An 18,539-nucleotide genomic window follows, 5' to 3' on the forward strand; every position below is an offset into this window, starting at 1 on the left:
AGTCACTTCCTTATGTGCACTCCACAACTGGACCGCTCAGAGATGTTCACGGAGTTATACAGAGAAGAGAAGAAGGAGGCAGGAGACAGAGGTGGCCAGAAGGATAAAAGGGGGAAATGAAAAGGAGGGAGACAGATCCAGCCAGTAATCAGTTCCCTCAGTGTTCTCCACCATCTGGAACACACAGAAATTCACAGAGTTGGGTAGAGTAGAGAGGGGTTAGGGAGGAGATACAGGTGACCTGGTGGAGAAAATGGAGAGTCCAAAGGGAGAGAAAGCAGTCAAGCCAGTAATCTCGTACCCTAGTGAAAAATGGGTCCTTAAGATCGGGTTCTTAAAGGTACGAAATTGGTAACAAATACATAAAAGCAAAAATTAAAAATCTAGAGTAGAGTTTGGAATTTCAAAAATACAATGTTAAAAAAAAAAAGAAGAAGAAAAATAAAGAGAGAAAACAAACAAACCAACAAAAACAATGTCGCAAAAATTGTAAAGAAAATACAGGTACAAAATTGATATCAAATACCAAAAAGCATAAATTAAAAATCTTGAGTAGAGTTTGGAATTGCAGATATATGATGTTATATAAAAGAAGAAGAGAAAGAAACAGAGGGGAAAAAAAGTCACAGAAATTATGAAAAAAACTATAGGTACAAAATTGATAACATATACCAAAAGGCTAAAATTAAAAATCTAGAGTAGAGTTTGGAATTTCAAAAATACAATGTTAAAAAAAGAAGGAAAAAAAAAAAAAAAAACACGGTCAAAAAATTACAAAATATATATATGAAGTTTGCTGAAGAAGAAAAAAAAAATAGGGTCTTTTTTTTTTTTTTGCAAAGTAATAGTTATAAAAGTGAAAATTAAAGGACAATAGAGGACTTAAAATTTTTTTTTTTAAAAATTAAAAAAAAAGAAAGAAAGAAAGAAAGATTGATCGTAAAAATAGTAAAAATATATCTAGGTCTTTCTCTGGTTTTGTTGTGAGTATTGTGGGTTCAGTTCATTTTTGGCTAGTTCCTTAGTCCGACTTATATTTCTCAAGATCTATAGGCCCCTTCCTATGTAATCCGTAGTAACCACAGGGTTTTAATCTATGGCCTGTAGCTTCCAAGGCGTTTCCCTCTGTTATAGCTTCTTCTGTTTGCTGGTCTCTTCAGTGTCTGGTTCCCGCCCTGACACAAAGGGGACGGTGGAGGACACTATTTTTTTTTTTTTTTATTTAGGCTCACTTGTTCAGCCGCGCTGTGGGAAGGGAGGGAGGGATGCTGCAAACAGATAACACTGGCGTGCGCTCGCAGTGCCTCAGCCACACTGGGTCTGCCCCCGCTCAAGGCACGTGTAGCCTCCCTGCCCACACTGCTCGGGCTCTAGGTTGTTCCGCCGGGAACAATCAGAGGCCGGCCCTGGGCTGAGCTCCCAGGTCCAGGCCGCTCAGGTTCAGGCACTCGGGTAGTCCTCAGAGGTGCAGACTCGGTTGGGCCTGCGTTTTGTGCTCTTCCCAGATCCGAGCAGCTCAGGTGATGTGTTTGACGGGCGCCAATGCTGCGACTTATCGCCTCCCCGCCACTCAGTTATCTGGGTGTAAAACCGGCGCACCTTCTCAGGCAGATGTTGACCGTCCAGACCCCCAAGAAGTTTTAGTTAGCAAAGAAGCCTGCTTACAATTTTATAGATAGTGACTCTCTGGGGCTGCGATTGCCCCCTTCTGGCTCTGGCTGCCTGTCACCGGAGGGGGAAGGTCTGCAGCCGGCTATCTCTGTTCAGTCCTTTGTTCTGTGCTCGGGCCTGGCGGTGTCTTAGGTTAGGGCTGGCTTTTCGCGTGGTAGATATCCCACAGTCTGGTTTGCTAGCCCAAATTATTTCGCTCAGATAGCGCTCCGGACATTCGGCCCGATTCTTACTCTAAGGGACACAGCCCGCCCGCACTTCCCTGCCCAGGCCCCGCTTGCTAATGCCGTGTGCAGGCGTCTGTGCTGCTTCTCCGCTGGGGGAGTTACCGTAGGGCTCACAATCTGCGATTTTTAATTGTTTATTTTTTTTTTTTCCTCCCTTTTATGTTGCCCTCTGTGCTTCCAAATCTCGGCACAGATTCGGCAGTGAGAAGGTTTTCTGGTGTTTGGAAACTTCTCTCTTTTTAAGACTCCCTTCCCGGGACGGAACTCCGTCCCTCCCTCTTTTGTCTCTTTTTTTTGTCTTTTATATTTTTTCCTACCTCCTTTCGAAGAGTTGGGCTGCTTTTCTGGGTGCCTGATGTCCTCTGCCGGCATTCAGAAGTTGTTTTGTGGAATTTACTCGATGTTTAAATGCTCTTTTGATGAATTTGTGGGGGAGAAAATGTTCTCCCCGTCCTACTCCTCCGCCATCTTGGCTCCTCCCTCAATAGTTGCTTTTTAAATCCAACCAGTCCATTCTGAAGGAGATCAGCCCTGGGATTTCTTTGGAGGGAATGATGCTAAAGCTGCAACTCCAGTACTTTGGTCACCTCATGCGATGAGTTGACTCATTGGAAAAAACTCTGATGCTGGGAGGGACTGGGGGCAGGAGGAGAAGGGGACAACAGAGGATGAGATGGCTGGATGGCATCACTGACTCGATGGACGTGAGTCTGAGTGAACTCCGGGAGTTGGTGATGGACAGGGAGGCCTGGTGTGCTGCCATTCATGGGGTCGCAAAGAGTCGGACACGACTGAATGGCTGAACTGAACTTAACTGAAGTGTTTCCGTGGGATAAGAAGGGACCTGGAACTTCTTAGTCTGCCATCTTTCTGAAATTGCTCCAACTCTGCTCTCTTTATGCAATCTCCTCTCAGTCAGTGTAGGATCAGCCCATAATCTCCCAGGGTACTGCTTTGCCTACAGGAGCCCAATGGGATTGCTTAACCATTCTTTCTTGCTCTTGGATTACACACACACACCTACTCCACAAACAAAGACAAGTGCAGTCAGAGCTAAAAAATGGCCCAAAGCCATGTCTGACCAGAAGGGTGACAAATGCTAAGGTTCCAACATGAAAGGAGCCTTTTCTAGCTCTCAGAAGTCACTATTAACCTTCCCCACACTTACACCAAAGCTACCAATTCTGTCTCACCCTCTTTCCCTTGACTATTTTCCAAGAAGATATGAAGATGTCTAGATGTCTCTGCAAAAACTTATGTGGGTCAGTCTTGATTGCCACAAATGAAGATACTCAATTTTATGCAGGTCAATTTAGGAAAAGTATTTTGAGATGATCTTTAAGATACATGGGAACAACAAGAACACACCTGTTCTGTTTTGAAAGTGAAAGATGAAATGCACAGGCAGGGCAAAGTTGTGGAACAGGCGCCAGAGAGCACCTGGACATCAAGACAAGGAGTGTCAAGCCTGCCTTGACAGGTAATACATCTGGAAGGACCAGCCCAGGGAGAGCAGATGTTCTTCAAATCAAGATGCAGCTAAATTAGGAACAGAGAATATCAGATGCCTAGAAACACTCCACTGACTATAGAACTTCAAGGCACAACCTTATTGACACCTGTACTATGATTTTTCAAGATATAAATGGGGACTTTGATGACTGCTTGAATATAACTCCTCTGTGTTAGGGAGTCTCTCTGCACAGAGTTCCTAATGCCACCTTCTTAAGATCCAAGTATTTGTGGTTCTTGATTTAGAAATAATAATACCCTCGGGTGGTACAGTGGTAAAGCATCTGCCTGCTAATGCAGGAGACAAGGGATCGATCTCTGAGTTGGGAAGATCCCTTGGAGTAGGAAATGGCAACCCGCTCTTTTCTTACCTGGAAAATTCCATGGACAGAGGAACCTGGCGAGCTACAATTCACAGGGTTGCAGAGAGTTGGCCATGACTGAGTGACTGAACACACACGCACACAGTGCCCTCACTCATCCTCCCTGCCAGGTCTCCTTCTGAGCCCTCTGTCCACCTTCTTTCTACTTACCTTCCTCCTCTCCTCTGTCCAGTTTCCAGTGAGCACTCTGGTTGAATACTTGGTCTCAATCTTCCAGCTCGGTGTGGAGGATGACTGTGGACTTACTGCAGTAAGAAACTGCATTTGTCCCAAGCTTCTTTGACTTGACACAGTTTAAGGTTTTGGGGTGGGAGATGTTATGAAGCTGCTGAGTTTGGGGTGCCTTTTTTTCTTTTCAGCAGTCAGAATGTAGATGACACCCAGCTAAATTTGCAGGATTAAAGGGCCCTGAGAGTCCACTTTCAGCCTCCAGAAAGAGGTGATGTGATCTTGGATTCCCTACTGTTGACAATCTCCATGGTGATAGACTGTGAGTATAAGTACTCTCCTTAAGGGGGCAGCTGATTCCTCAGAAGCAAAATTGATGTTAAAAAAGTAAATCAAACCAACAGCAGTCACCACAAAAGCAGGAGCCAGAAGGACCTGGTTTCCATGTCATGTAACTTCCTGGTTACCAAGACGTATCATGCATGCTGCATTTTTATACCTAGATGAGCTGAGATGATTACATTCTACCATTTAATGAATGCTGACGTGCTAGGCCCATGCTGAGACCTTTACATGTACACACTTGTTTAACCCTCAAAGAGTCCTATGAAGCAGGTGCCATAACTGTACCCATTTTATGGATGAGGACACTGAAGTAAAGAGGGATTAAGTAGCTACCTCAAGTCACACATCTGGAGACCTGAGATTTAAATCCACCCTGATTCAGTTCTTTTACCACTGGGCTCTAATCATTGCTTGTCTGCCCCTTTGCCTAAGGGGCTTCCAGGAAGAATGCTAATAAATACGATTCATTCAGATCATCTTCATTCATTCATTCCACAGCCATTCTATCAAGTGTATGCTACATTCAGAGCACTGACCTGGAATTATTAGTACAATGCATCAGTGGCTAGACCAGGGCTCCATCCCAATAGAGCTCAGTCCATTGGGATAAAAACCATGACTTTGCTTATCCATTAAGCCAAAAAATCAAGAACCAACCATCTAGATATATACCAATGGAGGGCTGGCTCAACAAACTGTGGCATATCATATGATGAAATACCCTGTAGCTGTTAAAAAATGCTGACATAGGAAGATGCCTTGCAATATATGGTTAAGTTAAAGAATCAGTAGGCTCCCCTGGTGGCTCAGAAGGTAAAGCATCTGTCTGCAATGCAAGAGACCCAGGTTCAATTTCTGGGTTGGGAAGATCCCCTGGAGAAGAAAATGGCAGCCCACTTCAGCACTCTTGCCTGGAAAATCCCATGGACGGAGGAGCCTGGTAGGCTACAGTCCATGGGGTCACAAAGAGTCGGACACAACTAAGTGGCTTCACTTTAAAGAAGCAGCACACTGTAGTCTTATTTTCAGTTTAGTTCAGTCTCTGAGTCATGTCCAACTCTTTGCAACCCCATGGACTACAGTAGACCAGGCTTCCCTGTCCATCACCAACTCCTAGAGCTTGCTTAAACTCATGTCCATTGAGTCGGTGATGACATCCAACTATCTCATCCTCTGTCATCCTCTTCTCTTCCTGCCTTCAATCTTTCCCAGCATCAGGGTCTTTTCCAATGAGTCAGTTCTTCACATCAGGTGGCCAAAGTATTAGAGTTTCAGCTTCAGCATCAGTCCTTCCAATGAATATTCAGGACTGACTTCTTTGAGGATTGACTGGTTTGGATCTCCTTGCAGTCCAAGGGACTCTCAAGAGTCTTCTCCAATACCACAGTTCAAAAGCATCAATTCTTTGGCATTCAGCTTTCTTTACAGTCCAACTCTCACATCCATACATGACTACTGGCAAAACCATAGCTTTGACTAGATGGACCTTTAAAAGGTAATGTCTCTGCTTTTTAATATGCTGTCTAGGTTGGTCACAGCTTTTCTTCCAAGGAACAAGTGTCTTTTAATTTCATGGCTGCAGTCACCATCTGCGGTGATTTTGGAGCCCCCCCAAAAAATAAAGTCTGTCACTGTTTCCATTGTTTCCCCATCTATTTGCCATGAAGTGATGGGACCAGATGCCATGATCTTAGTTATTTGAATGTTGAGTTTTAAGCCAACTTTTTCACTCTCCTCTTTCACTTTCATCAAGAGGCTCTTTAGTTCTTCTTTTTTAGTAGTCTTGCTTGCCACAAGTAAAGACATTCGATTTCAAGCAGGCAATTCAGAGAAAGTGTTTTCCAATGACCTTGAAACTAAAGTAGAGGAATTCCAGGAAACTATTTGTTCCATATTGAAACAAAGCATGTGGCAAGGAAAGGGCATGATAGATAGAACAGAGCGAACTTCTATTTGGCAGGACTATAGTTTGAGTAGGGCTTAAGCCAGTAAGACGGGATGTCCTTCCAATCAAAACACAGGAGAGCTACATGTTCTGTATAATTCCACTTTAAAAAACTTCTTATTATAAAGTGTAACACAAACATGAAAAATTACATTTAAAATAAATGAAATGGTTTATAGTCAATTTAGCTATAATAAATTCCATGCTTTCCATAAATGTAATCCTATAGCATGTATTCATCTGAGTCTGATTTCTTTTCCTCAATACAGTTAATGTTTTTAAGAATCATTTGTGTTGCATGTAGCTGTGCTGTGCTTAGGTGCTCAGTCGTGACTAACTCTGTGCGATCCTATGGACTGTAGCCCACAAGGCTCCTCTGTCCATGGGAATTCTCCAGGCAAAAGTACTGGAGGGGTTTGCCATGCCCTTCTCCAGGGGATCATCCTAACCCAGGGATTGAAGCCAGGTCTCTCACATTGAAGGCAGATTCTTTACCACCTGAGCCACCAGGGAAGCCCTTGCAGCTGTGGTTCCTATAAGTTTGGGGGGCGGGGGCACAGAACAAGTATCCTGATGGCCAGATATTGCCCTTTTTCTAGGGCAGTGTTCTTTCAAATTTTTAGTCTCATGCAACCTATAGAAGACTCATAAGACTTCTTAAAGTGTGGATTATATTAGTGGTCTGGAGCCAGATTGTACCAGTTTGTGAGAGCTGACACTACATTCTAGTCATGTTGGTTACTTGAAAGTGGTCATGGTAGGAATATTTACACCACAGAATTGGCCAATCCAATGAATTATATTATATATTAATATGTATTAATTTATAAGTAACAGCAAACTTTTGATCTATTGGAGTATGCTGTTTAGTTTAAAGGAGAAAATCAGTCTTACAGAGATATGTAGTTAGAAGAGAGAGAAGAATTTCACTAGCCTTTGAAATTGTTTTGTTTTTTTTTCTTGGCCATGTCTTGCAGTGTGTGGGATTGTGTGGGATCCCACTTTGAGACCAGGGATGGAACCCATGTCTCCTGCAAGGGACATGCACAGTCTTAACCACTGGATCACTAGGGGAGTCCCCAAGTGGCAGTTTTCAAAGTTTAATTGCACTGTGGAGTCTGAATGAAGTCTACTACTCAATGAACTCTTTGAGCCCTACTATATTAAAATCCACTGGTTGATCTTGTGCTTTGGATAGATCTTTAACCTACTTGTAATTTTGTAACATCATGGTGGTCTTTTGGAAAATATTATTTTATAGAGCTGTGTAGATAGATCTTCCAAATGTTAACATGTTTCATTATACAATATTCCCCAAAATCACATTTGCTAATATCCCTACTGATATCATCAGAAAAGCACATAGTAGGAAGTTGACAAAGTCACATTGCTAGATACAAGTTTTCCCAAAATTCTAGGTTTAGCTTGAAAGCTCAAAGTTTTGTTATTGGCAGTAACTACTGACTATTGCTTTCTTTGAAGTGAGAGCCTTTCGTCATTCATATTTAGCAAATGTTCCAACTCTAATAACCATGGTTTTGTCTGCCAATTTTTCTTCCAAGTGAAAGTTTCATTAAAAAAAAAAAAAAAAAAAAAAAAGCCCTGGGAATTCCCTGGCTGCCCAATGGTTAGGACTCTGTGCTTCCACTGAAAGGGGCTCAGGTTGATTACTGGTCAAGGAACTAAAATCCCACAAGGTACAAAAAAAAAGCCCAACTCACTTCGCTCACAACCTAAACAATTGCACACACAGCGTTCTTTCTCAAGAGAACCATTGAATGTGGACATGCCACCGCAGTGCTTTCTCACACGTGTCCTTCCCATTTCCTCACACAGCATGTAAAAAAGATGTCTGCTCAAGTGTTGAGATTTAATAAAATTAATAATTTCTACTTCTTCATCAAGGACACTCTATGTGAAACTAGTGATTTTTTTTTAAACTGCAAGTGTGTGGGGGTGAAGAATATAACTGATAACGGCACTGCTCTGATTTATGCACAGGCTCTTGCAGTTTTACCCACCATCACGTTTGTACTGTCAATGCAAATGCCAAAAACATGGGAAAAGGCAAATAGTACCTTAATATTATTAAGAAGGCATGCTCAGTCACTCAGTCGTATCTGACTCTTTGAGACCCCATGGACTATGGCTCCCCAGGCTTCTCTGTCCATGGAATTTCCCAGGCAAGAATACTGAAGTAGGTTACCATTTCCTTCTCCAGGGGATCTTCTTGGGAAGAAGGGACTGAACTCAAGTCTCTTCAGTCTCCTGCATTGGCAGGCACATTCTTTAACACTATGCCACCTGGAATAGTATTGACATTGAAGATCTCCTGAAAGGAGCCTGGGGATCTCCAGGGGTCCATGGACCAAGCTGTGAAAACCTCTGCTCTTGGATATATACCTAGGAGCAGGTTTTCTGGGTCATAGGGTATGCGTGTCTTAACTTTGCTAGACAATGCCAAACTAATAATATTTTCCAAAGCATTACATCAATTTATTATGCATCCTCTCAACAGTGTATAAGTCTTTGTTTCCATTACTCCACATTTTCTAGAATTTTTTAATCATCCCAAACAGAAATTATGTACCCATTAAGCAATAATGGTTAATTATTGCTCCCCATTCCATCATCCCTCAAGTGACCTCTTTTCTACTTTCTCATCTCCGTGAATTTGACTGCTCCACATACCTCATAACTTATTTCGCTTAACTTAATGTTTTCTAGATCCATCCATGTTGTAGCATGTGTCAGAATTTCATTCTTTCTTTTTGTTTGATGCAAAACTCTATGAGTTTATTTAGTTAAAAATGACACACGAAGAGACAGAAATTAAGTAGTCAAACTGCATGAAATAACCTATCTTTGAAACAAGGTCTCTCTTGCTGCAGAGTCCTCAGTGCTGGATTTTTATGGCTGAATAATAATATTCTATTTTGTGTGTGTGTGTGTATACATCACACTTTCTTGATCTGTTGATGGACATTTGGACTGTTTCCACCTTTTAGCTCTGTGAATAATACAGCTGTGAAAATTGGTTTACAGATAGCTGTTTGACCTACACTCTATTGAGTTTTCACCTAAGAATGGAATCAGCCCCAAAAAACTATTTTACACAGCAATCACACCATTTTTACTTTCCCACCAGCAATGCACAGGGTTCTTGTTTCTCCATTTCTTTGCCAACACTTGTTATTTTTTCTTTTTGCTATGTTTCTTTTCTTTCTTTCTTTTGTGTGTGTGTGTGTGTGTGTGTGTGATAACCTATCCTAATAGGTGTGAGGTACTACCTCATTGTAGTTTCAATTTGTATTTTCCCAATATCTGCCTCAGTGCAGGAGACGTGGGTTCAATCCCTGGGTTGGGAAGATCCCCTGGAGAAAAAAATGGATGGTATTTTTGCCTGGAGAATGCTATGGACAGAGGAACCTGATGGGCTACAGTCCATGGGGTCTCAGAGAGGTGGACATGACTGAGTGACTAACACACACAAAGGGTATTGATCATCTTTTCTGTGCTTATTGCCCATTTGTATATCTTCTTTGGAGAAATGTCTTTTGCCCATTTTTAAATTGTGTGTGTGTGGGGGGATGTTTGTGGATGTGTGTGGGAGTGAGTTGTAGGAGTTCTTTAAATTCTGAGTATTAATCCCTTATCAGATATAAGTTTTACAAATATTTTCTCTCATTCTGTGAGTTCTTTTTACTCTCTTGCTATCTCCTGTTCCTATGTATTTTATATTTTATGCTACTTAAATGAATTATTTTTATTTCATTTTCTGATTATTGTCTATATATTAAAATACAATTAATTTTTTAAAACAATAACTTTATAGCCATCAACTCTGTTAATTATCTTATTAACTCTAGTACTTTCCCTGTAGATTCCTTATTAATTCTAGTACTTTCCCAGTAGATTCTCTCAAAGAATGCAGGAATATAGCATCTGCATGCAGGATGCATGCAGGAATATAACATCTGCAAGTAATAACTATTCTATTTCTTCCTTTCCAATTCTAATTGGTTTTATACTTGTTTTTTACATTGGCTGGAAATAGCAACCCACTCCAGTATTCTTGCCTGGAGAATCCCATGGACAGAGGAGCCTAGTAGGCTACAGTCCATGGGGTCGCAAAGAGTCGGACACGACTGAGCAACTTCACTTTCGCTTTCACCAGTACAGTGTTGATTAAAAATGACATGAGCAACTCTTGTCCTATTCCTAGTAAGGAAAAAAGTTTAATGTTTACTATTAATGATGATGTTTTTGTAAATGCCATTTATTGAGTTCAAGAAGTTTCCTTCTATTCTAAATTTGCTGAGACAGCTTTCATAAATAATATTTAATTATTTGCATCTATTAAGATAATCACAGTTTCTTTCATTGAATCCATTAATGTGATAAATTATATTGATTAATTCTGCAATGTTAAACTATCTTGCATTTCTAGTATAAACTGTCATATATATGATCACGATATAGTATCTTTTTTCTAATATTTCTGGATTCTGCTTGCCAAATGTTTTTTAGAAATGTTGTTTCTATATCCATGAGTAAGACTTTTGTAGCCTGAATGTTTCATTTGTGCAATTTTTTTGATTTTTATTATTATGATTAAGTTAACCTCACAGAAAGAATATGCCTACTTTTTATATTCTCTAGGACAGTTTCTAGAAAAGGGAATCCTCTTGCATTGCTTGTGGGAATGTAAATTGATACAGCAACTATGGAAGATGGTATGGAGATTCCTTAAAAAGTTAGGAATAAAATCACCATAATGCCCAGCAATCCCACTCCTAGGCACATACCCTGAGGAAACCAAAATTGAAAAAGACACTTGTACCCCAATGTTCATTGCAGCACTATTTACAATAGCTAGAACAAGGAAGCAGCCTAGATATCTGTTGACAGATGAAGACATAAAGAAGCTGTGGTACATATATACAATGGAATACTACTCAGCCATAAAAAGAAAGACATTTGAGTCAGTTCTAACGTGGTGCGGGAATCTAGAGCCTATCATGCGGAGTGAAGTAAGTCAGAAAGGGAAATATAAATATCATATACTGACACATGGAGAAGACAATGGCAACCCACTCCAGTACTCTTGCCTGGAAAATCCCATGGATGGAGGAGCCTGGTAGGCTGCAGTCCATGGGGTCGCGAAGAGTCGGACACGACTGAGCGACTTCACTTTCACTTTTCACTTTCATGCATTGGAGAAGGAAATGGCAACCCACTCCATTGTTCTTGCCTGGAGAATCCCAGGGACAGGGGAGCCTGGTGGGCTGCCGTCTATGGGGTCGCACGGGGTTGGACACGACTGAAGCGACTTAGCAGCAGCAGCAGGACAGTTTACATAAGATTAATGTGTTTAATCCCTGAATATTAAGTAAGTCAAGGCATCTGGGCCAGGAGATTTTTGTTTTGTTTATCTTTGTTTAAAGGCTTTTCATTGTAGACTTAATATTTGTTATTAGTTACAAAACTAATCTCATTTTTCTCTTTCCTTTTGTGTCAGTTTGGCGAGTTGTGTTTTTCTAGGAATTTACACATTGCATCTAAATTTTCAAATTTGCGGTTGTACGTTGTTCATAATGTGCCCTTGTTTTTTTAAATATTTCTAGGATCTCTGATGGAGTCCCTTTTTTATTTCTAGAATTTACTCTTGCACATTTTTTTCTGTATTGGTCTCAGTAGATAATGATAAATTTTATTAGTCTTTTCAGAGAGCCAAAATGTGGCATTGTTGATCGGCCCTTTTGCATCAGTATTTTAGAGATTTTGCCAAAAATATACATATAAAGATAAGTATATTGGAAAGTATAAAATACTTTTTATAGTCTTTTTAATTGGAATATAATTGCTTTTCAATATTGTGTTAGTTTCTGCTGTACAACAACATGAATCAACCATATGCATACATATATTGCCTCTCTCTTGAGACTCCCTCCCAACCCTTATCCCACGCATCTAGGTCATCAAACAGCACCGAGCTGAGCTCCCTGTGCTATATACCAGCTTCCCACTAGCTATCTAGTTTATCCATGGTAGTGAATATATGTCAGTGTTGCTCTTTCATTCACCCCACCCTCTCCTTCCCACCCTGCCTGTGTCCACAAGTCCGTTCTCAATGTCTGCATCGCGATTCCTGCCCTGCAAATAGGTTCATCAGTACCATTTTTATAGATTCTATATATATGCATTAATATATGATATTTACTCATTCAATTATTTTAGGAAATTCTCAGCTACTACATGTTCAAATATTGCTTCTGCTTCCTTTCTTTCTGGAACACCAGCTGCATATTTGCCACAACTTTCTCACTGAATCCTCAAAGTCTCTGGCCTCCTTCTGTATTTTCTATCCTTTTGCTTCTTTGAACTTCTAAATAGTATCTTCTGATCTATATCCCAGCCCACACATCCTCTCTCAAGTGTGCCTAATGTGAAATTAAACCCACCCATTGATTTGTTGCATTTTTCAGTTCTAAATTTTACTTGATTAATAATCTATGTATATATGCTACTTTTTATAATTCCAGGGTTTTTTTTTTAACTTCTGAATTACAGATTATTCCTTGTTGCCACAAATGTTCAAATCTGTAGGTTTATAAATCTACAGATTTATATATTTTAGACTTATAGATTGTTGTTATGTATTGTGTTAGTCACTAAGTCATGTATGACTCTTTGTGACACAATGGACTATATAGCCTGCCCGGCTCCTCTGTTCTGGGGACTTCTCCAGGCAAGAGTACTGGATTGGGTTGCCATTATATAAAGATTTATATATTCTATTTATATAGATTATATTTATAAATATATATATAGAGAGATTTTACTTGGACATAATAAGCAGAGCTATTTTATAGTCTGTGGCTTCCTTTCTTTTTACCTGTTGTTTCTGTAGGTATCTATTGCTAGTTTCTCTCTTCTCATAGGTCTGGTATCTGAAAAACTAAATGTGAAAATGGTATGAGGTCTAGGATGATACTATCTTCCTCCAGAGATAATTGCCATTTGCTTTTCCAATCACCTGTACCTATTAGAAACAGGATTACTTTAATCCAGCATAGGTTCAGACACTTTTGGTGTCTGCTCAGCACCACACAGGAGGAGCTACAGCAGACTCGGCAAGCCACAGGAGAAGGGTCTAATTTCAGAGAAGGTGGCACCCTTCTATGGTGGGACCTCACAGGTGGATAATGAACTGACTTCTCCCAGTCCAGTACATACTAGAAACACTTCTTAAAGATGAGCAATCAGCTTCGGGTTATTGCACAAGGAATGGGATTGGGGATGGGGGGAAGGGGTTGCTGAATACTCAGACAAACTTGGCTTCCACTTCAAGTCCCACCTCTAATCAGCTGTTTCCTTTTGACCAAGTTCCTGGGTCAAGCCTGCTTTGGTGTCCTAATCTGTAAACTGGGAGTAATTTCATGGCTGCAGTCACCATCCACACTGATTTTGGAGCCCAAGAAAATAAAGTCTGTCACTGTTTCCACCTTTTCCCCATCTATTTGCCATGAAGTGACGGGACCAGATATCATCATCTTATTTTTTTTAATGTTGAGTCTTAAGCCAACTTTTTCACTCTCCTCTTTTGCCCTCATTAAAAGGCTCTTTAGTTCCTCCTCGGAGAAGGGGGTGACAAAGGATGAGATGGTTAGATGGCATCACTGACTCAATGGACATTAGTTTGGGCAGAGTCTGGGAGACAGTGAAGGACAGGGAAGCCTGGAGTGCTGCAGTCCATGGGGTCATAAAGAGTCAGACACGACTTAGCAACTGAACAGCAAAAACAAAATTGGGAGTCAATATCCTATACTTCATGAAATAAGATTATGAAAATACAATGAAATGTCACCTACAAAACACTTCATAAAATACCTGTCACGTATAAGAGGTCAATAAATGCTCAATCCTCTCTTTCCTTTGTGCCTAAACCAAGCCTGTTTTAGCAACAAAGTCCATTTCTTTCCCTATATTAGAGGAGTGAATTTGGGAAATTGGGGCAAAAATATCCCAAAGGGAACAATTGTATATTCTTTTTGAATAGAGAATTCCTGAGCACAAAAACAGCTTGTTATCCCCACCAGGGGATAAGCTATGAGTCTGGTAACCAGCACATCTGTAACTGTCCACTGAACAGCAGATACCTAACCACAACTTACATTGATTCAGCCTGCTTTACACAAACACCCAGATGTGCTCAACATGATTATCCCCATTTCAAGGCAAGAAAACTGAGGGCTTAGGAGGTTATATAAATGTCGGGCCTCCAACTGGTTCTAGACTACATGTCTGCCATCACTCTGCCTCTTTGCAGAAGCTGCTGTAACAAATCCAGAATGCAATATGTCTCTTCAACTTAAAACTGCTCTATCCTTTGGTGATGACAAAGCAGGGAGTTGTTTCACAATAATGAGGTCAGACCCACACTTGTGGGTTTTTCCCTGCAATAAGAAGTGCTTTGAAACTAAACCCCAGGCACTGCCTTATCAGAGTCAACCTTGTACAGCCATTTGCAAGAAACCAGCTGCAATGTTGGAGCAGGGGTGATCTAGCCAATAGCGAGTCTTGGCAACCTGGGAAAGAGGAGCTAATCTGCTGACTCTGGTGTCCTTTACTTTGCTAGACGAAGATAAGGATGTTAGAGTTAACACACCAGTAACATTGCAGCCTGCCCCAATTCCTCAGCTGATTCTTGGAGAGGTTCATTTGAGTTAAGGACATTTCCCTTTAAAATATAGACCTACCAGCCTGATAGGTCCCACGCAACCAGGTGTCAAGCAATTTTCAATTTTCTTTCAAAATCAATTTTCTTTCTGCTTTTGGGATTGGTGGTTACAATCCAACTACTTCCCTCCCAGCTGAGATCTGCTGGGGCAAAGGGGGGAATGGGACAGACATCTTTATTATTATTATTATTAATTTTTGGCTGTGCTGGGTCTTTGATGCTATGTCTGGGCTTTCTCTAGTTGTGGTGAGTAGGGGCCACTCTTTGTTGCAGTGCCCAGGCTTAGTTGCCCCATGGCACGTGGGATCTTCCCAGACCAGGGATCGAACCCATGTCCCCTGCATTAATAGGCAAACTTCCAACCACTGGACCACCAGGGAAGCCCAAACAGGCATCTTTACAGTATCTATTAATGTGGAAAATTGTGTCAGGCCAGGGATAGATTCAGTCCTTCTTGAATCTATCACAGAGAATCACACATATAGAAGCAGGCACATGCAGATACATTCACTAAAAATTTGTAGGGAATGACTAAGAACTGTAATAGAGCCATCCCATGGATTACCATGCAGTTGCTATACAGAGCAAAAGGAATCTATATGGCTTGCTAGGCTAGATTTCTAAGATACATTGTTGAGTGAAAAAAAAACTCAAGTGGTACAACAGGTTCAGAATAATCTGTTATATACAATATACAGCAAAGCCATCCCACAAAATAATACTCTGTATTTCTGTAGGTACCTATCTGTACATGTGAAAGCCTAGAAACAGGTTTCAAAGGGTTGGGAAACCAACCCTGCACACCTCAAAGAAGGTAACAGCTGATACATCCAGATCAAAAGGACTAGAGTTGAGGGAGGGTGGTCAAAGAGACTTTAGCTTTATCTCTAAAAGGAGATCTTTTTATAAAAGGGAATTCCCTGGTAGTCCAGTGGTTGGGATCCTGTGCTTTTACCGTGGAGGAGCCAGGTTCCATCCCTGGTCTGGGAAGTAAGGTTCTGCAAGTAATACAGTGCAGCCAAAATAAATAAATAAAAGGAGAGTATATTTGCATATCACTTGCTGCTGCTGTTCAGTCGTGTCTAACTTTTTGCAACCCCATGGACTGCAGCACGCCAGGCCTCCCTATCCCTTACCATCTCCCAGAGTTTGCCCAAGTTCATGTCCATTGCATTTGTGATACCATCCAACCATCTCATCCTCTGACACCCTCTTCTCCTTCTGCCCTCAATCTTTCCCAGCATCAGGAAATTTTCCAATGAGTCAGTTGTTCACATTAGGTGACCAAAATATGGGTGCTTCAGCTTCAGAATTATCCTTTCAGTGAGTATTCAGGGTTGATTTCCTTTATGATTGACTGGTTTGATCTTCTTGCAGTCCAAGGGACTCTAAAGAGTCTTCTTTAGCACCACATCACTTACATAAAGAGCCTCTTGATGAAAGTGAAAGAGGAGAGTGAAAAAACAGGCTTAAAACTCAACATTCAAAAAACTAAGATCATGGCATCCGGTCCCATCACTTCATGGCAAATAGATGGGGATACAATGGAAACAGTGACAGACTTTATTTTCTTGGACTCCAAAGTCACTGCAGATGGTAACTGCAGCCTTGAAATTAAAATATGCTTGCTCCTTGAAAGAAAAACTATGATAAACCTAGAGAGTGTATTAAAAAGCAGCGACATTACTTTGCCAGCAAAGATCTATATAGTCAAAGCTATGGTTTTTCCATAGCTTTGGGCTTCCCTGGTGGGTCAGATGGTAAAGAGTCTGCCTACAGTGCAGGAGACATGGGTTTGATCCCTGGGCCAGGAAGATCCCCTGGAGAAGGAAATGGCAACCCACTCCAGTATTCTTGCCTGGAAAATCCCATGGATGGAGGAGCCTGGCAGGCTACAGTCCATGGACTCGCAAAGAGTCGGATATGACTGAGCAACTTCACTTTCTTTCTTTCTGTGGTTTTTCCAGTAGTCATGTATGGATGTGAGAGTTGGACCATAAAGAAGGCTGAATGCTGAAGAATTGATGCTTTTGAACTCTGGTGTTGAAGAAGACTTTTTTAAAAAAAAAAATTTTTTTTTTATACATGACCCAGAGGGATGGTACGGGGAGGGAGGTTGGAGGGGGGTTCAGGATGGGGAATATGTGTATACCCGTGGTGGATTCATGTTGATGTATGGAGAAGACTCTTGAGAGTCCCTTGGACTGCAATGAGATCAAACCAGTCAATACTAAAGAAAAGCAACCCTGAATATTCATTTGAAGAACTGATGCTGAAGCTGAAGCTCCAGTACTTTGGCCACCTAATGCAAAGAACTAACTCATCAGAAAAGACCCTGATGCTGGGAAAGATTGAAGGCAGGAGGAGAAAGGGACGACAGAGGATGAGATAGTTGGATGGCATCACCAACTCGATGGACATGAGTTTAAGCAAGCTCTGAGAGATGGTGAAGGACAGGGAAGCCTGGCATTCTGCAGTGCATGAGGTCACAAAGAGTCAAACACAACTGAGCAACTGAACAAGAATGGAAATGAAAATATGATTGAGAATGTGGTTAGCTGTAATACTGACCACAAGTATCTGTCACTCTTCTTATTCTCCTCTGTTCTGTCAACATCAAGCTTAGTTGACAGAACATAGGTTTTGTTTGCTCTGACCAGTAGAAGGTGAGCAGAAACAGTGAGCATCACTTCTAAGCAGAAGCTTGGGGAGCCAATGTGAGTCAACATGCTCTTTTTCCCTCTGCCATGAGACTGGAGATATCTCAAATAGAGGCTGCTCCATCAGCCTGGATCTGGGGGTAGATGAATGTGGAGCCATGCTGCCACTGACCTTTGCTAAGGTGCTTCAGTCATGTCCAACTCTTTGCAACCCTATGGACTGTAGCCAACCAGGCTCCTCTGTCCATGGGATTCTCTAGGCAAGAATACTGGAGTGGGTTGCCTTCCTCCAGGGGATCTTCTCCACCCAGGGATCGAACCCATATCTCTTACATCTCCTGCACTGGCAGGCGGGTTCTTTACCACAGAGCCACCTGGGAAGTCACTGACATTTGAGGGTTGTAATATGTAATTCAGCAAGAAATAGACCTTTGCTTCATAAGATACTGAGACTGCGGTGCCATTTGTCACTTCAGTGGAGCCTGACCTGTACTAGCCTGTGTATCACTAGCAAGCACAGAGTTAGGAGGAGAGAGCAGGCAGGTACTCCAGTGCAGAGGGTACAGGGTAGAGGGAGACAGGGTTTAGAGCCAGACAGGCAGGGAGGTCCTGGGTGGAGGTGAGAAGTACCCTGAGAAAGACACCTTTTTTTTTTTTTTTACTTTGCCCTAAGATCTTGTCCTCAATTGCCTTCTGACAAAAGAAAACAATTTTGGTTACAATGCGTTATCTTTTATCTGATGGCACTTGCCATGGGCAAACTGGCAGATCTTTGCAGGGAAATACTGGGAACTTACTGAGAAAACACTCCTGGAGTGTCTGGGCTTAAAGGTGGCTCCATCTTCCCTGAGCCGAGTTAGCAGGGCATGCCAGCTGTCCATTCCC

The 18,539-nt window shown here is 41.5% G+C and overlaps 1 protein-coding gene across 1 annotated transcript in view; it reads right to left on the minus strand.

The window, feature by feature from the left end:
* Positions 1-4,057, minus strand: part of CFAP107 (cilia and flagella associated protein 107) — a 39,456-nt gene extending 35,399 nt beyond the window's left edge. The window contains exon 1 of the mRNA XM_055582668.1: positions 3,944-4,057. Within this exon, the coding sequence (XP_055438643.1) occupies positions 3,944-4,057 (114 nt within the window). The remainder of the gene's footprint in view (positions 1-3,943) is intronic.
* Between the last annotated feature and the right edge of the window lie 14,482 nt (positions 4,058-18,539).

Source organism: Bubalus kerabau, chromosome 5, assembly GCF_029407905.1.
Source record: "Bubalus kerabau isolate K-KA32 ecotype Philippines breed swamp buffalo chromosome 5, PCC_UOA_SB_1v2, whole genome shotgun sequence".
Taxonomy (NCBI): Eukaryota; Metazoa; Chordata; class Mammalia; order Artiodactyla; family Bovidae; genus Bubalus; species Bubalus kerabau.